This window comes from Lissotriton vulgaris, chromosome 2_1, assembly GCF_964263255.1.
Source record: "Lissotriton vulgaris chromosome 2_1, aLisVul1.2, whole genome shotgun sequence".
NCBI classification, from domain to species: Eukaryota; Metazoa; Chordata; class Amphibia; order Caudata; family Salamandridae; genus Lissotriton; species Lissotriton vulgaris.
This window is the reverse complement of record NC_141687.1, coordinates 1,446,225,197-1,446,252,303: the sequence shown is the minus strand read 5'-3', so window position 1 is coordinate 1,446,252,303 and position 27,107 is coordinate 1,446,225,197. Positions and strand designations below refer to the sequence as shown.

At 43.3% G+C, this 27,107-nt stretch overlaps 1 protein-coding gene across 9 annotated transcripts in view; it reads left to right on the top strand.

The window, feature by feature from the left end:
- R3HDM1 (R3H domain containing 1) overlaps window positions 1-27,107 on the top strand; it is a 459,574-nt gene that overhangs the window by 215,082 nt on the left and 217,385 nt on the right. For 5 of the 9 annotated variants that reach the window (XM_086957295.1, XM_086957292.1, XM_086957293.1 and 2 more), the window contains 2 exons: window positions 10,277-10,431; window positions 15,043-15,144. In XM_086957295.1, the coding sequence (XP_086813421.1) occupies window positions 10,277-10,431; window positions 15,043-15,144 (257 nt within the window). The remainder of the gene's footprint in view (window positions 1-10,276; window positions 10,432-15,042; window positions 15,145-27,107) is intronic. The other 4 variants (XM_086957298.1, XM_086957297.1, XM_086957294.1 and 1 more) reach the window with 1 other exon arrangement.

Genomic DNA, 27,107 nt, shown 5'->3' with positions numbered 1-27,107 from the left:
TTTGTGGGTGATACAAAGCAGCTTGAACGTGAATCTTCTTCCAACCGGTAACCAATGCAGGGCTTTCAAGGCAGGGGAGATGTGGTCTCTCGGTTTGATATGCAAGTAGTACCCTGAGAACAAGTAAATACTCCCAGTCTGCATCTGGGTTTGTGGAAGTTTAAATAAAGCGTACCTTTCTGTGTATGTCTATGTTTGTGTAACAATAAAAATAAATAAATACTCTGAGGGCAACAGTGCAGTGGCCAAGTGACCTTTACCAGAAATTGGAGACTTTAGGAGGCTTGCTGTGTTTTCGTACAGTTTTAGGGATGGATTTCCTTCTAGCTAAGCTAGATGTTGGTTGTCTTTGAAAGTTGTGATAGAGGACCCCAGATATGTGAACGGTTGTGAGTTATGTATCATTTCTCCCACCTGGAAGAGGCAGTTTGAGACAGTGAGTGTTCTAGTACACCATACAGTGGCATTGGTAAGAATACTTTCAAGATCTTAGGACTTAATTGGTTATCCAATCCAATCCAAAAATTCTTTATTTCGGCCTTATAGACCATAAAAGATGCAATACAAAACACAATAACATACATTTTAAAATACATATTAAAAATACAGTGTATAAAAAGTTCCCTTCTTGTCCAGCGAGGAAATGAAGAGTGTCATAAGTGTCCACAGCTTATGGGGCTTTTTTCTTTCTGATTAGCCATACTGCCATTAGAAATTTGGATATGGCGAACACAATGTGGCCCAGAGTGCTGGTTTTCATTACTCTATATGCCTGTGAGTAATTTCTGAACCCCAAGTTTCTGCAGAGCGGCGCTATCCAGTATTTTCTAGGTCTGTGATAGGCAGGACACACAAACATAATATGGAGGTCGTCTTCCTCGTGGGTGTTGCAACATGGACACATTTTATCACCCCCCTTGGTCCATTTGTGGGTACATTTTTTGATGGGGAGTGTGCCTAACCTCCATTGTACAAACAATTTCCTCGCAAGGATGGGGAAAATAAAATCCATAAAGGGCTCAAATATATAAGAATTTTTGGAATCCAGAAATCGGACAGCAAGGGTGCCGCTATTTTGAGCATTCATCAGAAGTGAGAGACTCTTGTCTTTGTAGATTTGGGCCAGGCCTTTGCGTGAGACCCTTTGGCAGCCTTGCACGGGATCCTCCCATAGCTCAGATAAGTTCAAAGTGAGCAGTTCATTTTTTACGAAAGCAAGCCAGGGGATTTTACTACTTTGGTTCAGGCTCATGACATGGATAAGGTCCTGCCTATAGTGATGTAATTCGTTTGTGGACTAAAGCCTGTGCCAATACTTCACTGGCTTTGACACAAGCTCCTCAGCAATAGGGGGGAGACCCATGTCTAATCTCAGTGGCAGGAGTGGTGTGCCTCGTGGAAGAGCTAATAGGCATCTAAGAAAATTATTTTCCACTCTCGCCAAATCTTGGCCTGCTTTGTACCCCCATAGCTCACTCCCATACATAGCCGCTGCTTTGGCTTGAGTCCGATAGGTTTTGAGAGCCGGGCTTATAGGCTTAAAAGTGGAAGTGTTGGCCACCTTCAAGATTGCGCCCGACAACTGGGACAGTTTAAGCCTTGATCTTGCTATCTGTCGGTCCCATGATAGATTTTCCTGTAGTGTTACCCCCAGGTATGTAAAGGTAGTAACCCTCTCAAGGCTGGCAGTACCCAGGGTGGGATTGGGCCTGGCTTTATTTGGTGGATTAAATATCATGGATTTGGTCTTTTCCGTATTTACCTCTAGACCATGTTGTCTGCAGAAAAGACCAAATCCATCCAGAATCCTCTGGATCCCCATGGGGGATTTGGAAAGCAGGAGGGTGTCATCGGCAAACATGATTGCCGGAACCCTCCTGCCTGCCAAATGTGGGGCATCATTGTCCTTAACGTTTTCTAGATGGGATATAACGTTATTGATGAAGAGACAGAACAGGGTCGGTGCCAGGACACAGCCCTGCCTTACCCCTCTACGGACAGGGAACCTGGACGAGAGATTGCCATCCCTCCCACACCTAACCTGCGCATAATTGTTCTCGTGCAGCCTAGTTATGATACTGAGTATCTGGGGGGGTACTCCTAACTTTTCCAGAACCTCCCAGAGTTTCTTGCGCGGGACTAGGTCAAATGCTGACCTCAGATCCACGAAGACCATGTACAGCCTTCCCCCCTCTAACCTCACCGTCTTCCAATAAAGGAGGACGAGGCGGAAAATCTGGTCCATGGTCGACGTGTTTTTTCTGAAGCCAGCCTGTAGGGGGCTCATGATATCATTGTCCTCCATCCAGCCTAGCAAGTGGTTCAGGATGAGGCGCGCGAAAAGCTTTTGGGGGACATCTATAAGGCTAATCGGCCTGTAATTGGCTGGGAGCAGAGGAGACCCCTTCTTGTATATTGGCACGATCTCTGCCCCCAGCCAAGAGCAGGGGACCGCCATACCTCCTAAGATGGCATTAAAAAGAATAAGAAGGTACGGGCCCCAAATTTCAGGGTGATGTCTAAAGAGGTCCCCCGGTAATTTATCCAACCCCGGAGCTTTTCCCAGCGCTAGGCGCTCCATTGCAATCACCACCTCACCTAGAGAAAATTCCAGGCCCACTTCCGGGGTGACGGGGGGCTCAACCGCCACTCCATCGGGTAATAGGATAGTATCTTGGTAAAGTGTCCCAAAATGGGTCTCCCAGACAGAGGAGGCGATGTTAGGCTCCACTGCGGATTTGAGTTCCCCCGTCCCAGTATTTACCAGGGCCCAAAATTTCCTAGAGTCTTTAGCATTTAAGGCTTCAGACAGATCATGCCAATGGTTCCAATCCCACTCCGCCCTTGCGTTAGCCATTGCTACTTTATACTCCCTCCTGAGATCTGCGACCTTGGCCTTGTTAGAGCCCTCTTTAATGGTAGAAATTAACTCCGACTTAATTTTCCTGCAGGAAGAGTTGTACCAGGTCGGGGTGCGAGTCTTTTTCCTACGTGAGGGTACCACCGGATAGAAAACCTCGGCAAGAGCCCTCACTAGTTCCTCATGAATATTAGCTAGTCTCTCATTGTAATCAGTGGGTCTCGGTTGGTTTATGAGATCATCCACTTCCTTGAACCTGGGGAGTGCTAAACCATATAGCTTATTTAAAGCATCTTCTGTGTTAAGCAACTTTCCCCATTTAACGCGGCGCCTGTTTGCGGAGAGAAGCAAGTCCCCCTGGTCATCGCCGCAAGGAGTAGTGGGCGACCCTTCTAGAGGTACAGGATGCTGAATCTCCGTTGAAGGGCATTGTGGTCGCTATCTGTCCTTGGTAGCACCCTGAAGTCGTGAACTTTAGGCCACATGGTAATATCTAATAATACATAATCCAGCCTTGACTCATGGTCCCTTCTATTGAAAGTGCACAATGAGGGGGTATCGGACGGAGTACGCCCATTACAAGCCCTCATTGCGAAGTAAGGTAAGGGCCATAAGCTGTACTGCCAGCGGGGACCAAGCTTTAGGGTGGGGTGAAGACGAGGGTGGGACTCCCCAATAGTTGTCCTCAGCGGTGAGAGCACCCTCCTTTAATCCTTCTAGGGGTTCGAAATGACAGTTGAAGTCCCCTCCCATCACTATCTTGTGGTCGCCTGACAGTTGACCTAGAAAGGATGACAATTCATCTAGAGTGGGGGATTCATTGGACGCAGCGACTGGGCGCGAGTAGACGTTGACAATGGCCCATGGTGTTCTACCAGGCCATCTAAGGAACACACACTGGATATCCTGCGAAAGTGTGTCCATCTTTTCCGCCTGGCACCCAATGTGACTCGCTACCCAAATCGCCAAGCCACCCGAGGGCCTCCACCTCCCATTCCATTTTGCTGGGATTTCAAAAATTTCGAACCCCCTTCTACTCTGGGGTTCCCTCGCCCATGTCTCCTGAAAAAGGAAGATATCACTGCCTTTTATCAGAAGATCCCAGTCTGGTGTGTCTACCTTATTTGTGATCCCCGCCACATTCCAGGAGAGAATTCTCAACCCTGGGCCTTGTGGAGGTGGTCCTGCCACATCAACTGGTGTCGAATTAATGACAATCGGGGTATTAAGTGGTAACTGTGCTTGGCCCCTGATGCTTCTAGGAGGAGCCCTTCCCTCTTTGACGAGATCCTGCGCCCTGTTATTAGTCATATGAACATCTCTCACTTCCCCCCTGCCTACCGCCCCGATAACACATCTTTCTGGGGGCTGTTGAATATCACCGCTAATGGTTATCAATACATGTGTTGGGGCATACTCCCTGAATATGCTGTTGAGCTGCATATGACTGTCAGCATTTTGATTTTGTTGAAACGCCATAAAAATTCATTCATAAAAAAAATATATATTTTTTTACCAGACCAAAACTTAGTTGTCAGTCCAATTTCAAACTCATACCCTGGTTATCGGTCTGTAAACACTTAACCCTCTTGCAAGCTCTAAAGAGGTCTTCGGCTTTATTATGTATGAAAAAGTGCTTGGTACGGCTGATATCAGATGCAGTACAAGCTACACGTGATGTAGACATTGACACGTAGGTGCAACATATTCTATGCATCTCATCTAATTGTTCATGGTCTTTTGTTGGTCTGTAAAACTGCAAACTTTTTTCACCACATTGACTTTAATGTGCAGATACTCTAGATAAATTATTTTTGTACCTAGTGATAGATTTTTTTAAAATTTTGTTAAGAAACAATTGCGGTGGACTCCCAGTAAAAGCCAATTTGAATTCTGCTTTGTTTGATGCTGTTTGCTATTGTTGATGCCCAGGCTTTCCTACCATTTATCTTAATAGTTCTCTGTAGCTATTGATCGGAGTTAAGTGTCAGAAGTTAACACTTATCTTTTCACCACATAACCATAACAGGTGGTTCAGTCCTTAGCCCAATCTCAAGGAGTAGATCTGCAGAGTTACTTTTTTTTGCGCTTAAGTCGCACTGTGCACATTTTGCATTGAGTCAACCGGTGATAAAGTGATCTATCAAATCTGGAAGGTGATGAGCGAATGCTTGCAGATTTCTCTGCCAATAATAGTTACTCGGGGATGCATTCCATTGCATCATTTGTTTTCCCACTATGGCACACCAGATAGGAAACAGGCTCATGCAAATCAGAGTTGGTTCCCCTCCACTAGGAACAGTTCATCCCAAAGGTCAGGTTGCTGAACCTGATTCTAGGTTTATTGTGTTAAGAGTGAACCTAGCCTTTCAGTGTGGGCTGGACTTTGCTGGACTGACTCTATTGGAGCAAAGCTGTGTCATTTGTGGATGACTTGCCCTTGTCTGGAGTGGTAAAGTTGGTATAAATCTTCGATGCACAGAAAACGCTTTATAAAGCAATTGCCAGTAGCAGTCATTTGCAAGGATTTTATCCTTTACCTTGGTGCTTCGATGGAGAAGTGTTGCCAAAAGTATCTTAGACCTCAAATGGTGCATTCTACGACAAGCCGTCATGAACTGCAGATTTGAGTAACTACGCATTGGCACGTGGCTCTGTCAATGCTGTGCTCTCATAATCCATACCGTGGCAGGTGAGTAGGGTTTTGGGGCACCAAGGTTCTCATGCTTCTCCTTAAGTGGTGTGTCCTGGCAGGAAATGAAAGCATGCCTTTGGATTAGTACTGGCTTCAGGTTCCATACATGGTCTATCACGATTGCTCAGAAGCAGGCCTATTTCTCATTCTGTACTCCATCTGGAGGTTCCACAAACTCTTCTGCCTCCCCACAAAGTATTTGTCTATTGAGGAGAGGTGTGTTTTCTGATGGAAAGCTTAAGTGAACTCCATATGCCACCTCTATCTTTTTTGACAAATTGGAATGTGGGATTGTTTTGTACTCTAGGAATATTTACTCATCATTTACAGAATCACAATTCTTCAGACAATGAGCTAAAATGAAGGATTTGGTGGGAAATTTCTTCCTGCAAAGGCGAAAGGTGGTTTCTCATCTTAAGTCTCTCACACTGCCTGAAACAACAATTTGAAAGGGGGATTAAGGGAAAGCATATAGTTATGGTTCCAGCAGTGGCATTATAGAATTTATTTCTAGTTTTTGCAATCTTGCATGGCTAAGGGCAAAGTGAATGTACAAAAGTTCAGGAGTTGCAATATTGTTGATTTAATTCCTCTTGCCTTGCACACAACCTCATGCATGGGCGCACACGAAGGAAACCTGTGCCCCTGCACACATTAGAAACCTAATTTGAAAGTGCAGCACCACTTAGGATATAAATAAATCTTCAAAAACTGAATTATCTGGGCTGTCTTTGCTCCAATCTTTGGATGTACCTCATTAAGAGTACTTATGTTCGATGTAGTCTTTGCATTTCGTGCTAAGGAGTAGGATAACATGCCTTTACTTGGGTACAGTCCAAAGAAATTAAGGTTTTGTGGATCCTTCATTTGTCATATGCATGGTGGAAGAGAGACCGTGATGGTGTAGGAGAGAGAAAAGTAAACTTTTAAGTGCCACATTTTGATTGTAGGGGACAAGAAAGGGGATTTTATGTGCGTCATAAGGTAGTAGGTAAGAAGATGGCAGAACTAAATGTATGCCAGTAACCTCCGTCTATGGTTACTCTGAAAAAATGTTTTGCTTCCAGGCAGATACTTTTAGAGCATGTTCGGTTTAACAAGGAGCATTAGCAAATGTAAACACAATGTCCAGGCCCTAAACTAAATGTGGATTTTTCACTTTTAATTTAGGTTTGCAGTGTAACTGTAATAATTCAAATTGCGGAAATATGTGAAATTTCAAGATGAAGTTTTGCAGTTTGAAGCTCCACTCGTCGTCTTTTCTCCATTGCTGTGTTTTGTTTTTTTAGACTAAGTTAATATGCACATATTTAAGATAAGGTATGCTAGTACACACTCTATCTGTAAATAAACCTTTCAGCTGCGTAATAAGATAAAACGTCCCCGGCTGTTCACCTGTACACAACAAGACTGAATGTGGAGACCTCTTTGCAGCCACAGTCTCTGGATACAAGGCAGACGTGATTGTCTTTCATTAGAGTTTTTTCTGATAGAATTAGGAAAGTGGTAGCTCGGTTGCATCACAAAGTACTTTATCAGTTATTCGCAGCCTCTGAGGTCAGAACATTGTATGTTGTTTCGAGTAGAATTTATTGGGTGGAATTTTTTGACATGGCCCTTCCACATCAGCAAAAATCTTTTGTTTCCTCGCGGTTGCACCTTCTTTTTAATTCAGTCATATTTACCTAATTATTGAATGACCGTTTTGCCTAGCTTCAGTCCTTTCACTGCGGGTAACCAATCACTCATAGTTTACTTGAAATTCAAGGATTTATTTCACTTAAAAAAAAAAAAAGTTACTACTAAGTTTGGAGTCACGTGTTTAATTTAAAGTGTGCAGAAAAAGGCAAAGTATATGACTACTGCTCCCCTACCCCCAAACCACCCCCACCCAACCCCCCACATTTAGAAAATGAATACGTTAAAGAAGGCTTACAGTCAGTAGCTGGTTGTTGACAGTTATTTTTCCCCCTTATTTTTTTTTTTGCAGAAGTCTATTAGGGTTTTCTCAATTGACATAGAATCTTACATGATATATCTGTCATGGCAAAAAGTTCGATTGACTTCTGTGGTGGAGAGCATGGTCAGAAATATTTGGACCAGGGGCCTCCTTGGTTGGACATGGAGGTTTGTGCTAGTTATGATTCACATTTTATTAATAAGCTACATTCACTAATTTTTAATAAAGATTACTTATGTAGTCATTAGATGGCACTTCCTTTAAAGTGGTCAGGTGGTGGAAAGACAATATTGAACCACTCTAGCTACTCTTGTTATTTTGGTGCGGTGGCATCACTTCATCCACATTTGTCCAGGAATTGCACATGTGGATTAGAGTATGTCCGTAGATTCAAGGGAAGAGGTATTCAGGACCAGTTCGCTTTATAGGTCTCATATGTAACTAAAATCTCAGTGGTCTTCTAGCATCTAACATCAGATTCCTCCACTTCACCAGCTTGTGGCTTCTTCTGAACCCAGTCCTTTTCTTAGGGCCTTGTAATTTTCTCAAGTGATTTCTCCCTTTATTTCTCAGAAACTCCTTTAAAAATGAGACATTCTGGTAGACTTACGAGTGGTGAGTAATTAAACACTTACCGCTGATGTCTTTTTTGTGCACTGCAAGACCAAATCATTCCATACCACTTAATTGTGTAATTGTGTCACTTGCTATTTTACAGCACGTAAAGATGACTAAACTGCAGTGTGAAACGTTTTTAAAATGTTTTCAATTGGATGCATCCAAGGTGCCTCAGGACCTGATGTTGTAGATTAAAATCTTCTCTGCTTCAAACAGTTAGAGAGGGAGGGTCACGTGTTCCAGCCTACCGAGGCTCACATTTTCTAACATCCTACCTGTCTCTTGATTCATGAGTGCCATTATGTGACCACTTCCTTTGTTGACCATTTCCTGGATTGAATCTCTATATCTGGAACTGGCTTGTTCACTCTTCACACACGATGAGTGGGATATCTAACTCTCAAACTTTGATCTCTGCCATGTCTCCAGTTATAAATCAGAAATGACACTCCCTTACTTCCTCCTCCACTGCTCAATACCAGTTGTCTTCCTCTTGCCTTTGTTTTCCTTCAAGCCTTCTTCCCATGTCCCAATTTCTCTTAAACTTATGTCCTCTCTCATCTGAGCACATTTTCCATACCTTCTCTAAGGCCCGAATCTCCTTGGCCCATTGTACCATCTGCTCTTTCAAAAAGGGGAAGAGATTTATGTCTTTGGCCCTCTTATTTTCTCTATTTCTTTCCTAAAGTATGTGTCAGCATCTGTGCAACTCTTTGCGAGGTATGACAAATGTACAATAACTGTACATTTTTATACTTGTTCTAGGAGTTGAACTTGATCATGTTTGAATAGCAGTTGTTTTCTAGTTTGCCAAAAGACCCCATAAAGTGTCAACAGCATTTATTGGAATTGAGCATTGCATGGAAGTGCAAGTGCTAGACCAATCCACACTCACCGAAACCTACACGATATGACTGTAGTCTGTGCTTTCCTCATGGACAATGAAGAAATGCCATGGGATGTTTAAGACGGGAACATGGAATAAATTGGAAACCTAATCCTCTATCGCCCAATTGTCTGTGACTGTGGTTAACTTAGACTGAGTTTTAGTCTAACTCTTCTCCTAGATGTGTGGAGGTCTCAAGATGATAGATGAACAAAGGGCTAGGCCAATATAAGTAGTACTTTAAGTTTGTATGTGGTTTTATGTTACTTTACCCGAAGTGTCTGTCTCGGTCCATTTCACACTAGTCAATCCTCCTTCTCCTTTGTCGGCAGTAACCAAGTTTCTTATAGAGAAGTTTCTAACTTGGTTATTTTTGTCTGCTCAATAATTGACTGTTTATAAAGCTGGTGTAGTTACTAAGTAAATGCTTGAACACTTTACATTTCATTCAACCTCGTTCTCTGCTCAATACTATAAGAAGTAGGCATTGGTTCTTGAATTAGGAGAGAGGCTCCTACCATCAACTAAGCCGCAGCAAACCTCCTCTTCAGTAAAAGTTTTTTTCATGTCACTGAATTGTTTATAATTCAGACAGTAATTTTCTGTAATATTGGAAAATACCACACCTTGCATATTAACAATAATACCTCTGCTTTGGTGCTACATTTTCATTAATGAGTTAATGTGGATTTAACTTCAGGGCATGTCAGTATATCAGTCAATAACTAAAGAAAGTGAGAAGAAAGATTACTTTCCTAATAACAAAGGTTCTCTTTTCACTCCGTGGATATTCCACTTGCCAGCTCACCTTCCACCATCATTTGCTCAGTTCCAGGCAATGCCTGTGTCCATGTGTTGTAGGTCTGTAGAAAGTGAGGTGCAGTGGATTGAATATCTCAGCTTTCTGTTCTTGGAGGTTCAGGAGTAAATTTGATGCCCGTCCATTACTCTATTATACAGATAGATTTAATTACTGGATTGACTAAATGGATAAGGTATTCAAAGAATTTTGTAATCAAAAGGTGTTTTTACTATTAAAGTAAACTGCCTTTCCTAAATTGGTTGATTGTTTAATTTTTATTTAATATGTCAAGAATTGAACCTTTTCTGAATACTGTTTCATAGTTTTCTAATAAAGTGGTTTTAATCTATATTATAAATGTCTAGGGAAATAATTCTTCAATTTATAGTTTCCCCATATTGCTGCATATAAAATTACTATCCATTGACACTAATTGGAATATCTCTTTTCTGTAGGTCATCCCTTTATAAATCCGGACGGCACCCCAGTAGTGTACAATCCTCCCATGTCTCAGCAACATGGTAGGACACAGGTGCCTGGACCTGTACAGCAGCAACCGCCTCCTCCACCACCTCAACAACAGCAAACCGCTAATCACGTTATGACACAGGTGCACATCTTCATATCTGTTATCCTTTTAAGCAATATGAACGTTTTCATTAAGCAGTTAGCTGAAGAAATGTTCCACATAGGCTAATTACATTTCACAATCAAATTTTTATTTTGCACAGTTTATATTGAATGCCATCTAGATTGAAGATGGATAGCATTAGCTGATAATCTTAGTGTGGCTCTTTGCCCTTCTCAACTAGTTGGCAGTGTGACAATCTCTTCGTGCAGCATGAAGGTTTTTTGTTAAACATGCTAAGTAACACTACTTGTCCCTCTGCATGTCCATCCCTGTAGCCCACCTGTGTTCCTTTTACACTCCACAGTTACCGGTTTATCACTATACATTGCCTTTCCACTTAATTATTTCGCCTGAGGCTAATTGTAGTCGGTTTCATTTTTGTTTTACTTCATTTAGCTGCTCGAGGTGCACCTGCTCCATATTCAGTGAAAAATAAACAAAATAATGTTATAAACTTATTTTCTTCACTTGCCACAGCATCACGACTAATACCTGATAATAACCGCCCACTCCAAGTTGGCCTGGTGTAAAACAGCGATCTCGGCTGTTCCTACCCATTTTCCTTTGTTCCAAATTTAAACACTGCACTCCTGGCAAGACTTTCTGCTTGCTCTACAGCGGCACGTGAAGGAGTCCTAAAGTTATAGTAAATCAGAATTAGGGTCAGGTTACTATGTGTTGATGTGTCTAAGATCTGAAACTCATTACACTGATCAGAATGTGGTAATTAATTTTTTTTAAAACATAAAAAACCTGGCTTCAATAACATAGCAACCAAACCTGTTCAAGGTTTAAAAAGATCACACTGGTCTACAGGAGATCTACGCATCTCATGAGTAACTATACTGCACTCACTGTTTTAATATTTAGAGTAAATGCTTTTTGCTTCCATGTCACTTTCTCAAAATAAGCTTTGAATGTAGTCATTCCCCCCAATTGTTTACCACCAAACACTATCTGTTAGAACTGGGGGTCTCTAGTTGGCAGAGGTAGGTACCACTGTCCAAATAGGGACCCTTGCTTCTAGTCAGGACAAGGAGATAACCCTCTCAGATAACCCCTGCTCGCCCTCAAGGTAGCTTGGCCTGAGCAGTCTAGGCTAACCAGAGGCAATGCGTTAAGTATTTGTACCAACACTCACAGTAACACAGTGAAAACACCACAAACTGATTCTACAACAGTTTAGGAAAATAAAGATATTTATTCTAAACTACACAAGACCAAAACGGCAGAAATCCAACATACACAATGCAAGGTTACGGTTTCAAATGAGTTCTTCAGGTTGTAATCAAAGTTCTTTAAGGTGTGATCAAATGATCCACAGATGCGTGAAAAGTTCACAGTTGCGTCCCGTTTACTCACAGTACCTTTTGGATGCAACAAAGTTCCACAAGCAGGAAGCTGGTGCGGTGGAAACAAGCGATGCGTTACTCCTGAGACCCTGGGGAGGCGATGCGACAGCCCCGCTGCAGCAGCGGGCGTGCGGCGACGAATCCGGTCTGTAAGGGGAGGAAGGCAGCTTGCGTAGATTCCGGTGCGTAGGTTCCGTGGGAAGTCTGTTCTCGCAAAGGCACGATGCGCTGATCTCGTAGGGGCTGCGATGATCTCCGGGGCGACGATGCGCAGTCCAGCGGTGACCCTCTCTCTCGCAGCTCCTCGATGTGATGTTTTCTGCGACGATGTTCGCAGCGACGTGATGCGGTCCGCAAGCAAGCGGGGCGGCGATCTCGCCCAGCGACAGCTCTGTGACGACACTCACAGCGATGTTCGATTCCCCTGCACCGGCCTGGTGCGTCTCGCAAACGAAGGGTGCGACGGCCTCGGCAGCGATGTCAGGTGCTGCGCCGATCTCGACCCTCGTAGCGGCGGGAAACTTCTCGCACTGTCGGGGATGCGCTCCGCAAGCGAGCGATGCGACACTTCTCAGCTTCACAAGTTTCTCAGCTTAGTCTCAAGCTTCCCAGCTCAGGTTCAACTTCTAGAGGCCCCACAACTGGATCAAGCACTCTACGAAGGACAGAACTCTCTCAGCAGAGTTCGGGGAGACTGGGGGGTGAAGTCCTTTTGTTCCTGGGACTTCGGAAACAGGGAGCCAGCTCTTCTCGGGCCCTTGGAGATTCCTTACAAGACAGGGGACACAGCTCACAGCAAAGTCCTTCCCCTCTCCTTGGCAGCAAAGCGACAGCAGGTCAGTCCAGCAGAGCAACAGCAGGACAGTCTTCCTTCTTCAACGACAGCTTTCTCCTTGGCAGAGGTTCCTTCTTGATTTCCAGGATGATCTAATTTTCTGTTGTCAGGGGTCCTGTACTTATACCCCTAAAGTCTTTGTTCTCTCAGTGCATGTGGGCCCTGAGCCCGGTCTGAACCAGTTCTGGGTGGATCCTGAGCACCTTGACGTGCTGGCTGCATCTTTCCTTTCAGAGTGAGGGGCAGAGTCCTCCGCCGCCCAGCAGGAGGTGGAGCCAGCATTGTGGCAGGCAGGCACAGCCCTATTCAGCCCAGGTGCTAACTCCTCCCACCACTCAGGTAGCAATCGCTCCACTCAGCCTAGTGCTGACTCATCCAGCCTCTGGGGGGATTCCCCAGCCCCTGTCACTCACAAACCAGACAGTCAATACACAAACCTTTCCAGGCACGCAGAAGGGTCAGACAAGAGAACAGCAACTTTCTAAAAGTGCTGTCCTCAAACACAGGATCTAAAAACCACCTTTCCTAAAAGATGCGTTATTAAATTCTGAGTTCAGGGATACTAAATACTTATGTCCTATCTTGCTCCTATGGGAAGAAATGCCGTAACCACTGTAGCCGGCATCCCCCATGTTAACCTATGGAGCAAGATAGCCTTACAATAGTGAAAAACGAAAATGGCTGTAATTCACTACCAGAGCATGTTACCTGCACTAGTACATGCTCTACCTTTCACATACACGGCACCCTGCCCAGGGGGGTACCTTGGGCCTTCCATAGGGGTGACTGATGTGCACGAAAAGGGAAGGGTTCGGCCTGGTCAGCGGGGACGCCGACCAGGAGGACATGGCAGTTCTAAACTGCCCGTAGGCGCTGCAGTGGCAGGCCCGAGACACCATTTTAGGGCTACTCCTGTGGCCCTGGCACACCCTGTGCACTTTACTAGGGACTTCGTGGTGATACAAATATGCCAAACATGGATATCCAATCATGATAACAATTTACATAGGGAGCACTTACACTCTGGCACTGATCAGCAGTGGCAGAGTGTCCAAAGCATCTAAACCAGCAAAAACAAATCCAGCACAGCATCAAAAATACAGGAGGCCGAGGCAAAAAGATAGGGGTAATCACGCCAAAAGATGTCAGGTCTAACACTATCACTCAATCAGAATGTGTTTTTGGATTTGTCAAATGGTTTCATTACCACTTATTTACTACCACCATACTCTTTAGCCCGTGTCACTCAACCTGAAACAAAAAGCTTTCAGTCAAATAAGCTGTAGCCATTGCTTATTGAGCAAATTGTCAACTTCATACATGGGACCTGTGCAGTCTCACTTTTTGTATTCTTTGCTATATCTGTTTAAATTGGTCCATCAATGTCGTCATTCTACTTTCCCACATCTTGTTTTTTTTAATATAGTTAAGGCTTACGAGTTGTACTCTTTTGGGTCCTATGGTGCTCACTCTAGCACCATGAAATTGTTAGGTGAACGTGTACTTAAAGTAAATAGTAACGTATATAACATTCTGTTCAGCCTGATAATGTTTTTATACTACTAAAGAAGATCAGAAAATTGGATCTAAGAGTGAAGAAAATTAACCTTTGTGGTGACTTGGGAATCCTTAGACCCTAAACACTTTAGCATTACCAACATTCACTTTCGATCCTCTACTCAGGGACTGCACCAATATTTCAAAATTAATGGTGATGGAGATAGTATGCCAAGATAAAGTGATACTAGCCACAAAGGGGGGTTACATCTGTAGCACTGGCAGTTAACATTTTTCAAATAAAAACACTTTTGAAACCTTGAATGGTCATACTACACGTTTGCTATATGGTTATGGGAGAGAGCCTGTCGTTTACATATATTTGACCTGCCTTTTAAAATTAATTTTCCTTTACAAAGTGATTTATAGTAAGTAAAAAAATCATTCATAAAACATTTCTTCATGTAAATTGACATGGAAATCATAGATTTGAGTAGTGTTGTTTTGAAATGCCATGATGTGTCATACAGTTGTAAAAGGTTTTTTTGTAAATTATTTTGAGTTCATTTTTTACACTCTTCACTTTGTGTTCAGTCTTTAACCGTAACTTTAGTTGGAACTTGTTATCCCATATTAAATGTTTAGATACAGAACTGTCATAAACTGTATGAATGCCATTACCTTTTCAAAAACTGCTATGCACTCCCTCTACTTTTTAGGCATTGTACTAAAACTTGTGTAAAGTTTACAAAGTTTTAGAATATCCATATTTCTACTCTGGAATGCCTGTGTGAATGCAAGATACTCTAAATTCTTACTTAAGTATGAATCTTATTTGAAATTTTCTGACTCTTGTATCCTTTTTCTTTTGATATTAACATGTCTGTCAAACTGTTACTTCTTCAGCCTATTCGGCCTTTGCAGTCTTCTTCGCAGTCTGTTCAATACTCTACAGTCTCTTATCCACCCCCGCTCCTGCCAGTCTCACCTACCCAGCAGTATACTGTGGTACTATATTTTCTCCTCACATCCAATGTTATTGTTTGTGCATGAGCGAATGTCGTACAGTTATTCCTCTTCTTCCCTGTTTGTGTTTGCTCCATGTATTTGTATCTATTGTCTGTTCCAAAAACCAACCAAAGAAAATGACTTTAATCATGTGTGGATAGGGTTACTCGTATGCTTTGGGAAATATAGTTACAACAATACTTGCTGACTCTAAACTACTGGAGAAGTTAAATTGTTCTCTTGGTTTTGAACTCACATGAGCAACCCATGTAGTCCTGGATACCTGGTCTGACTGTGTTCAGATGTTTCTTAAAGTTCAATTTTGTTGATAGAATACTCTAAACACATTCACTTTTTAAACTTATATTATACAGTCTCTGTACTATTTGAATGTTCTGTTTTGAAAGTATGATCCATATTGGAATCAACAAGACTGCTTTTGTCAACAGTCTGTTTTCATGAACAAGAACTTTTGCATTTGAGCCCAACCGTACTGCTTGCAATTAGTCCGTCGCATTCTGTGAGTGTGTTAATCTGTTGTAGTCTGTTTTGAGACAGGTGTTTACCAGTAAAATCACCTTGTTTTTTTATTTTAGGTCTGGGGTTAGCCAAAACGGTATGATTTTACTAAAAATGTAGCTCTCTGTAAATCTCTTTGTAGGGGCTTTCAGCCAGCTTTCTTCATCCATTGGTTTCTTACTGTATCCTTCTTATTTTTCTAAAACCAACTTTAGCAGTGTCGGCCCACTTTAGCCATTGGCTATCTTAAATGTAAGTGACGACATTCTACCCTTTCCCAAGGAGTGCATCCACACACACAAGTTCCATTCAATGCCAGGTGCTACTCTGAGACCCAAAAATATATTTTTACTTTTTGCCCCAGTTATTTTTAGGTCTAGTCTGAGGCAGCGGGCATGCATGTAGTGGAGTATTGAAGAGAAGCCCCGCCCACTCGCCGCCCATATTTTTATTGGCTTGTGTCGTCCTTCGTTAAAGCTGGCTTGCAAGTCGTTATTAATCCCTCCTTAGTACTGCCTTGTCTGCATTTGTAATGCCCCATGGCGACTGGCCCTTTTACTGCGGATGTGACATGGTATGTCTTTTCTTTAATGGGATCCTCCGACTGCATGCACAACGTGCTTTCCTCGCCATGCCCGCTTTCACTTTCAAGCAGCCCCGGACAATGGCAGCTGATTCTTTGAAGTGAAATAGGTCTTGCATTTACAAGAGTTTGAGCTGTTGCCAGTGTAAATGACAATAGCTTAAACTTTCCGTAGTTTTTTTTCTTGACAAAACAAACGTAAAACAAACTGATAGGCTGGCAGCCAAAGCCAGACCTATCGGCTTTGTCAGTTATTTTTGTTTTTTTTAATTGACCTTTGGGAGATTAATCTGTTAACCATACCTTTTTGTATTTAGTTATTATATCTTTCAAAAAACCTGTGCTAAAACTGATGAAGCTTCAGTGGTCCCAATACAGAACGAGGAAAACAAAAATCAGTTGATTTTTAGTTTGAGCTTTACCACATGTGTGTTGTACACCAGCTATCCTTTATGAGAATCTGCTATTTTTATCATCCATCCCAGTTTAAATTTCTCGTGTACACCTAAAGATACATTACATAGTAATATTGCAAGTGTTTGTGTACCAACAGCAAATTCTTTCCCATTGGTTCATTTATTAGGTTTGCATTATTTCTTATAAATAAATGAATGAAGCCACTTAAAGTTGAAAAATATTATTTTTCTCTTTTGTGAAACACCTTTGTTTCATCTCAGCTGCTTGGACTAGACATTAGACCTTTATTGCTTTCCTCACAAATGAAAGGAAAGTTTTTTTATGGGTCAGCTAGCCGAGACTGAATCTGACTTTGGCATGTGGTCCAAGTGTGTACATTCACATTGTTTTATAGTGCATGGAGTTTTTTTTTCATGAACTTCAAGTAGGTGAATCTGCAACATAAAACTTAAAAGGTGAAACTACTGCTCACAATGCTTGGCGTCAGAAAAGAGGCTGAGTTTTTTATCTGAGCAATTGCAAGCCGAAGCTTTTCTCTACATCGCTCAAAAAGTGGATGACATAAGTGAATTCTTCGGTAACATTTACATACATTTTAGGTAAGAAAAGGTATTACAGTGTTTATAAACATTGTCAGGACCCAGAAATGTAGTGTTTCTACCTTGACAGCCATGTTACATAAAGCATAGGTTGGTACCTACTGTCGCATGATTACCGTTGGTTGTGCAGCAGGCTTTCATTCACTTCCGACGTGACAGTGAGTGGGGCAACAGTGAGAAAATCAGTGTTTCCCCATCTAATTATTGCCCTTTGGTGTGACAGGTGCAACTCCAGTAATCAACCTGTATTATTTAATTTGCTTCTGTCCCCTAAAGTGAAACTAAGCTTGGAAGGTGTAGGTGCACAAAAACTATCGCATACCTCTCCTATGGCAATACGTTTGGAGGTTTTTTCCCTTATGATCGCCTCTTTAGTTGTGCCTCTTCATCTACTGGTTTCATTAAGGTTATTCTCTGTCACAGAACGCTACTTTCCTCTCTTGTTCGCATATGACAGTACTTATGCCACTTTCAATTCTTGGTTGTGTATTGCAGTACGGACACTGTTGCTGTTTTGACATTTTAGACAAGTGAAGACCATTTTGACTCACCTTTTTTTCTCCTGTGGAGCTGTGGAAGCTAGTCTTTCCCTTCTTAAACGTGTCTTTAGGCCCCTGAAAATAAACATGGCTCCTTTGTGAGGCCTTGCTGTCTCAGACTGTCATTGATACTCCAGCCAGTCCTAAATATTTAGCCTCATTGACATCTCATTATCGAGATACTAATTGTCAAGGACCTGGATGATTGATGATGGAAGCACCTTGCTAGAGTTCTTCTGAGAGAACACAAATATAATTCTCCTCTATTTAGTTTGACAAACTTGCTTTGTTAGGGTGCTTGTGTAATTTTTTCTCAAGTCTTTTAAGGATTTCTTCATTGAGTATGTGAACATGAGAAGGCACACAGTTTGGAGGTCTTGAGCCACATTTACTCTTGACTAAGCATGCTGGATGAAGTAATCACATAATCATAAGTTATTAAAATGCATGTAAAGTAGGGCCGTCCTTAATCAACCACAAGCTTATTGTGTAATATAAGTGTGCTGATGTTTTTGTTGGGCTTGTGAAACTCAACACAAACATATGGTTTCTCAAAAATTAGCCAGTTTTAGAGAGTTACTTACCCAAAGTTTCTTATCATGTAGTTTGGAGCTGCTCTTGAGGTTTTTATTAAAAAGAATTCTACTACATATGGAGGTGGTGTATACATTGTTGCTACTGTTTGATTATGACTACATGTGACACTAAAGTGAACAGTATCACAGTGCGTGGTTGCTCAGTTCAGATGAGCAAGATTCTTTATTTGGGCCATCATGCACTGTGCTCATCCAATGCTATATCGTTTGACAGGCTGTAGCCACACCATATGGGACTTGGGCTGTAAGGTTTACCCTTACTGTCTGAGGAGCTTCATAATGCATTCACACAATCGGTCCAATATGGACAAGATGCACCCCATAATATTCTTCATTCTGGACTGGTCATCACTGATGATGAAAGTAGTGGCCATAGCACAAGTTGCTTCACTAGAAGACACAACAGGATGCTCTACATCTCATTTTCTGCTGACATCCAGGCATCATTTACGGGTATGCCCTTTGATGGCGCTAGACCTTTTGGGACTTTAGAGTGCTTGAAAAATAGCAGAGCTGGCACTTACTGCATGGGATTATTATGCCTTGCCTGCCAGTTCCACGAGGAGGACAGTCAATTCAGGCGTTTATCTAGAGACCTGGCCTTCTGACAGCAGCAAGGCTGTTAATATCTGTGGCGCTCAGACCTAAGAACAAGGAGGACAACAGCAACATCACTCCTCTTCAGGAAACTTTTCCAGACCCTTGAGCCAGAATCGTAAGTAAACAATTCCTGTCTTACTGGTGCTCAATCACTTTGGAACAATATGTCTTCAAGGATGTGCATGTTGGGTCTGCCCTCCCCTTTGTGGACCCCTCTCCCCACCAGCCTTCTTGTTTGCACCCACATGCTATTGGATCCCACAAGTGTCCTTTGCAGGGTGTTGATGTTGCTATTGTTTGTGCCCAATGGAGAGCAGGGAATGGTTTTACGCTAATTCCTGGTCCCCAACAAAGTCTGGTTGCTTTAGACTGACTCAACCTCAGGTTGCTAAATTCAAGAAGGAAAGGGGTAGATGATGACTTTTGAGCAGTTTCTGCTGGCTTGGACCAAGTGGATTGGCAAATGACTTGGGACTGCAGGGTGTGTTACTTTTTATGCCAGACTAGCAGCTCCTCTGTAAATATCTTACATTTGTAGCGAGATTATTTTTTAATGAAACCATCCTGCCTTTCGGCCTTACAATGGACCCTGCAGTTAGTAGTTATGAATTTGAGACTACGGTGTTTCCAGACACTTCATGGGATTTCGCTGATGGTTGACCATTGGCAGGATCCCTCGATATCAGAACAGATGAACTCATTAGCATCATCTGCTGACCATGAGTAGCATCTCCATCTAGAGGTTTCACTTGGCATTTGTGCCCAGTGGGACTCGCTCTAAATTTTTTTTTTTTGCTACCTCAGAAGATGGTCAGTTGCCAGAGTTTTGTGCTCTGGCATTTCACTCCACTTAGTCTATGGGAGACACATTCTAACTTTGAGGAGCCTTAGTCTCCTGTATGCATGCCCACTATTCTCTCTGATCCTACATGAATGGATGAAAATGGGGTGTAAGATCAAGCATAGATCACTCGGATAGCTCCGGACTGGGTTTGGAGGGTCTAGAATACAAGCGTACTGACCCTAAACATATGCCCTGCATTTCAACTCCCTCTTTGGGAGGATGTGCTAAATCAGTAATATGTCCGAGTACTACACATGAATCTCTAAACTCTACAATTCATGCTGGCAAATAGCTGTTCCAGCTGAGAGGTTTTTACCTTCTGTCAGAGGTGGTGGGCATCATTCTGGCTGCTTTCTGTGCTTAACCGAATGTGTGGAGACGCGAGATGACTCCCTACAGGTGAAAAACGGCCTGCAGTTCTTTCGTTCGGATTATGCTTGTCTTACAAGGCCTTACTGTAAGCATGCTGGTTGCCCTTTTTGGATTCTTTTTGTTTGCCTGATCAGTCCTTATTATTTAAATTGTTTGTGATGTATTTTAAAAAAATTACTTTAACATATGTTTCCGCCTGCTGCCTTCATTATGCTGCAAATGTACATTAATTTGGTCTTTACCTTTGATGTGTGCTCCTTCAAATCTTTTTGCTGCTGTAGTCTGATACTTTTGAAACTGTTTCTCATTGCAATCAATTATGGGCTTCACGTCAGTGAGCTGTAGGCCTTTCCAGTTCAGCCTGTATACTACTTTTTTCCATGGCAAGCTGGTGCTTATGACATCTTGCATCCTTTGTCTTGAATGTCAGTTCACTTTCCATGTGGGACAGTCCGGCATGCTCTGTGAGTTCCTTTGTCCACCTCGTCCATCTAAGGAGGAGGCGAGGCTTCACATGATAGACCTGTGCATACTTTTAGGTTCTGCAGTGATAGGACTAAGGCATACCTCATTGATGATTAGTTGTTGGATTTGCCAATGTAAAAAAAAGTAAAGGCTGTCAAAAAAGTACCGTATCATAATGGATCCGACTTTGTTAAGCTTTCATCAAATATGAGCCTCCAGAGGGCCTCTGGAGGCTTTCACGCGCACTCTTGTACTCGTCCGCAATCAGATCCGACCGAGACACAAACTAGTTTAAAATATTGATTTTAACTAACCTGCTCTAAAATGCAGTGTACGAGCCAAAACAAGCAGGAAAATGCATAATACAAATACAGTCAGCCTAGCAGCTAGTCCGTAAATCATGAAGGGAGATGTCATCATGAAAAGACAATAGAGCCTAACCTCCCTCCCCTTGCTAAGAAGCAGTATTGTTATATATCAGAAGATCTATGGGTTTTGTCAGCTGACCCCAGACTACAGATGGTCATCCTACATCATAGGTGCTGTCTCGCTCTTGTACCTGGAAAGGTCCCTCTCCAAGTGTGTATTCCCTATGCATGTATCCCCATAATACCGAAGTACGATTTCCAAACAGCTGCATTGGTATGTTTTGTCTAGATGCTAGGGCCTGACTAGAACAGAATAACAAAAGGCATTGTTTGTCAATCTTGCTCAAAATGTTTAGACTAAATCCCAGGAACTGGCAGAGAATGCACACAGCTAGCAGTTCTCATGTGAAAAGTACAAACAAAGTCTTTGCAAAAATAAAGGCTTGTAGTAACGTGCGCAAAGCAGCGTCTGCGCAGCTCATGCTAACTTAGAGAAGACAACAATGTCCCCATGGCCCACGTGCCAACTCCATAGTTACATGGTTTTCTAATCTCCGCTCTGGGTAACTCTCAAATAATCCTGTGGTGTAGCTACATTTTTTTTTACAGTTGTTATTTGCTGCTTTTGTTTTAAATCTACAGTGTTCCCAATGCCAGCGTGCGGCCTCGCCCCTTTCGGGCCCCTTTCATCCAGTCTAATGCTAGAGAATGTTCAAAGCGTGATGGAAAAAAAAATCCTTCACAGTTCTACTGTAAGTACTCCTGGACATACAGCAAGGTTACTGCAATCGTTGTCTGGTCCAAATCATGAGTCCTCCTTCGCTGTTAGTGGCTCATTTAGCTTGAAAAAGACCATTTAAAATAGTCGTGACCGTTGACCCATTCGGCTCACCATGGAACATCAGCACAGCGCCGATTCCCCTGACATCTTTGGGGAAGAGGTGGAAGGAGAGGGAGACTTTGATGCTGGGTAGGCAACTGCCTTTAGTCCGAAACCTGCTCCCCCATCGAACTCCAGAAACTCAGAGCCGCAGCCATCCAATGCTCAACATCAGAAGACGCCCACTGTGATACCAAGGTACTCACGGCCTCTCCAGGGGCCAGTCTTTAATCCCAAATTCGGGGATACAGCCTTCCAGGCTCCCGCTGCCTCCCAGCCATAACTGGCACTGACCTAAGGCTTCGTAGCTGACACTTAGCCAGCTACACAAATCCCTTGACTTGATGCCTACCGAACCCGTGGTGCGCTTTAGCGGATCAACATCAGCACCAAAGGAATTTGAGCAGAAACACACATTGACGTTGAGATTGACCTCAAGGCCGAAACAGGCTTTGGCATCCAGTTACCCATCCACAGCAGACTCCGATAGCCAGAAGCTCCCCATTTTACGTTCAGGAGAAACTTGACTCTCAGCAACAAAGTTGGTTTATTCACTCTATTGTGGGCAAGAATATTGCCAAGCCTCGGCCACATGTGCATCAGACTCTCCCTTCCAAGAGACAGCTTATATTTGAGGAGAAATTAGTGTTGGAGTCTCCATTGGCTCCAATACAGAAAAAGTGACTTGATAGCGGTACTTGTTCTCTTCCTCAAGACCTCCTCCTCTTTCTCTTCCATGGTTACCCTTCTTCTCCTCCATCACCAACCCCCCCACCCCCCCCCCCCCCCCGCTGCCACTACCACCACAAGCGCCATCATCACCACGGGGGTCTACCCATTCACTATATGGAGAAGGAAGCTCTCCACCCTTACATTCTTATAAGATCCAGTATGACCAAGATCCCCAGGATGACCCCTGGGGTGAATATAAAGTGGTTCCTCCAAGGCTCAAATGCCCTATCAAATCCTACACTCCTTATGACCCCACTTCTTAATATGAGGTTATTCAGAGAGCAGCCACCTTCCACAATATGGATCTCCTCTCCATACCAGAAGAGGAGGACTTCTTAATAAAATGCTCTCCCACATGGAGTAGGTCACCCAATTCCTGCCAATCCTTAAGGTCATGCTTACGTCAATGCAGGAAGTGTATAAGGACCCAGTGAAGGTCAGTGTTGTCATTCCAAGGGTTAAGAAAGTATAAACCCTCACCATCTGACTTACCCTACATTAGAGGCCAACTCCTGCTGGACTCGGTGGTACATGTCGTCTGCAAAAAAGCCAACACTCAGGATACCGGGGACACCCTGCTCCTGGATAAAGAAAGTACAAAAGTTGACACAGTGGGGAAAAGTGACTCCAACCAGTCGGCCTCTCACTGGCATATTGCCAGTTCTGTAGGGCTTTTAGCAAGGTATGACCATGTCCAATGGGATGAAATGCGAGAGATCATGCAACACATCCTGATCAGAATAGAATGTGGGCTCAGGAGTGTTGGAAGGGCAGACCATCGCCAACTACTCCATTATATGTGCCCTTGATGCGGCTGACACCGTCGCTAGGGGAGTAAACACCAATTTCCCTCATGCAGGCATGCTTAGCTTCGTATCTCTGACCCCCAACCCCCCTGACACCCCAGTCACACAACAGCTGTCTGAGGCATTTTCAGGGGTTCTTTCACAGTGACAAAACACCACCTCAGACCAATGGGTTCTGGCCATTGTAGAGCACGGCTACTGCCTGGAGCTCAGTGCCGCACCACTATACTTACTACCACACAAACACTCCCTTACCTCTCAACACCAACAGCTCCTCCAAGAAGGGATGGACACGCTGCTTTTGCTCAAGGAAGCCTTGGAGCCAGTGCTGCCTCATTAACTTGGCTCAGAGGTGTAATCCGTGTAATTTCTAGTTCCCAAAAAGGACCGGTCTCCAGCCCATTCTCGACCTTTGCCCAACCTAGTTGGTGGCATGCTTCATCAAGTTCCCACCCAAGGCGCCGAGTGCACCCTGGGTGTGCTGCGATGCCTGAATTACAGGGCAGTTGGTGTTTTTTTGTGTCAAGGGGAGTGCAGTGATATCGGAGTTTAACTGTCTATAGGTCCCCCTCAGTAAAGAGAATTATTTTATTATCGGGGACCTATGGCAGGGTTAAAACGGAAAAGACGGATATCTCCAGAGACTTTTATTTAGCTCAAGTATCCTGTAAATAGGTCTACAGGTTTCAGCCAGTCATTTGCTGGCTTTCGTCAGGACCAAAAAACGTGAAAACAGACTGAGGGAGTACCAACAGTCTGAAGTGAATTTAGTGCGCACATGCTAAGGTGCGTATAGTGAGAGGAAACCTATTTGTTTTCTCCTAGCTTTCAAAAGGTAATTTATGGTAGTCTTGTTAGGACTTTTCATCTGTAAAAGGAAAAACTGAAACGGTAATCAGACAAACATGTAAACAATAACACCTATACATGAGGAAAACATGTCTGGCTGGATCGAATTAGATCACTATGGTGAGGACAGCTTATACACCCATGGTGCATCACAGTTTTTGATGGATAAACGTTTAGGCAAGCACTAGGCACATTCGAACTGTCAGGGATAGGTGGGCCCCATTACTCGTACTCATCCCTGTGCTATATGGAAAGGCTCTTGCTTGAGTCTCTTTTCATTAGAGCGACATGGATCCCAGAAGGGGGCAGTGCCTGTAGTCACACTCTGGAAAGAAAAGAGGAGAAAATAAACAGGTTTTGGTGGGCTCTTGCTAATCGAGACCATGATGTGTAACCTTCCGGTGTTTGAGACTGGGTGCTCTACTCACGTCATCAAGGTCCACTGCCCGCCGTTAATACCTACTGCTGCCTTTTCGTGGGATCCCGAAGATGTGTTGGTGTTTCACAACCCAGCATTTGTGCTTCGTTTTCGGGAACGCCCTTGCGTGCAGCGCTGATTTGGGGGGCGTGGCAAGCCTTGATTGTGTGTGTATAGTGTTTCTTTTCCAAGTATGGTTTTGTTAGTCGCTGGAACGGGGCTTCGGGATGCATACTATGATTTTTTAAAGTTTTAAATTCATGCATCTAAAAAATCGGCTATTTGGCAAACTTAGTGTGAATATTTTTTTAATATTTTTTAGCTGTTTGTATAGGCACAACAAAATAAAAGGAATTGAAACTGGACTCACGTGTGGCTTAACATGGGTGCGTCACACACACTAGCCCCAGACCTTGCTGGGGATGGAATTGAATTGAATTTAAACTTTCTATTGCGCTCGAATGCCCAAGGGCGTCTAGGCGCTACAGTGGAGGAATATGTCAGAAATGAACGATGATTAAGGATTTATAGTGAGAAAAGCCAAGTTTTCAAAGCTTTTCTTAACAGTGGTAATGATGGCAGTTTTTTATGGGTAAAGGAAGTGAGTTCCACAATTTGACAGTGTTCAGAAGAAAACTACTACCTCCCCAGCAAGCTCTCCTGAATTTAGGCATCTGCAGAAGTTTGCTCTGAGCTGAATACAATGTTCTGCCTGGGAGGTACCACAGTAAGCGCTGTTTCAAATATTTGGGTCATGTGCCCTGTAGTGCCTTAAACGCTAAACACAAGGCTTTAAATTCAGATCTCTTCTTCACCGGTAACCAGTGTAATTGTCTTAATTCTCGGCATACGACTGGAATTTAGGAATATTCAGCAGCAACCTGGCAGTGGAGTTTTGAACCTGCTGCAGTTTGAGCAGGTGCTGTTTCTGGAGGCCTAGGTAAAGGGCATTTCCTTAGTCCAGTCTGGCCAATGCCAAAGTGTTCACCAGTGTTTTTACTGCGGCTGGTGGTATATAAGGTTTGACCTTCCGAATTAATTTTAAAGTCAGATGTACCTGGGAGGCAACCTTATTAGTTTGATGTTGGAAGGTGAGCCTATCACCAAATTTTTAACTTTATGCACTGGGGTAGGAAGTGTTCCCATGGTTCTAGGCCACCAACTCTGGGACCAAAAGGAGGTGTCTGAGCGCAACAGGAGAACCTCCGTTTTACTACCATTAAGCCTTGGCAGTTCGCACTCATCCAGTGATCCACGTGGGCTATGCAGTGATTGAAACAGGCCGCCGTTTCTTCCGGATTGCCTGAGATGGATACTACAATCTGGGAATCATCGGCGTAGGACAACAGCGAGAAACCGAAATGCCTGATGACATCAGCTAGGGGGGTGACATACAGATTAAATAAAGTAGGGCTCGAAGATGAGCCCTGCGCCCCCCACAAGGAAGTGAGAATTGTTTTGAACTAGAGTCTCCAATCTGCACACATTGTATCCTGTTGTTGAGGTAGGATTTAATCAGTCTTAAAGCTAGGTTTGAGACTCCCAACTTCTGGAGCCTATGAATGAGAATGGTATGGTGTCAGGCCCCAATTTCTCTAGATTTAAGTTCCTACAAATCTCAAGTTGGGCGCAAGCATATACAGCGGAGGTTTCACATCGTCCTCAAATGCCCCTAGGAGGGAGCTCTCAACTGGAATCTTCTTTACTGGACAAAATACCTGCACCGAAGGAGGTGGCCTTTTTATATAACTTAATCTTAGAGGAGATAGACGGAGAATTCCAGCTGCCAGATCAACTATGGGGTTCCCTGTTACCTTCTGTCAATTTGCAGGAACTATGGCTAGCATCTTGTAATGTTCTTTGGGATATAGTTAAACCAGCTTGGCTCCGGAGAAACCACCTGTATACCCTCCATAGAGCTTACTATTCCCCTCAGAGACTGTCAAAATTTTCAATAGGGGAATCAGTGGCATGCGCCCGGTGTGGTCAAGTGGCAGCCTCGGATGCACACATGTTCTATGACTGTCCACATTTAACATCCTATTGGCACTCAATAGCCAACAAATTAACATCTTCAACCGGCTCTATAGTGGACATAGATCTTCGGCTTGTAATAATTGGAGTTGTAGATCGTAGCCAAAGTTCAAATAATAACCTTTTATTCTACTCTATGTTGGTGGCCCGACGAGAAATCTGTAAAGGTTGGAAAGAGGCGTCCCCTCCGTCCTTGCACGACTGGAGCTCTTCTATGCTACAACTATCAAAAATAGATCTTTCCAGGGCCGGGAAATCAGATAAAAGAGCATTTTGGCAGAAACTTGATTGGTCCCAATGAATTGAGCTGGGGTTTTTTTTTTCCCCCAGTTCCAATGATTA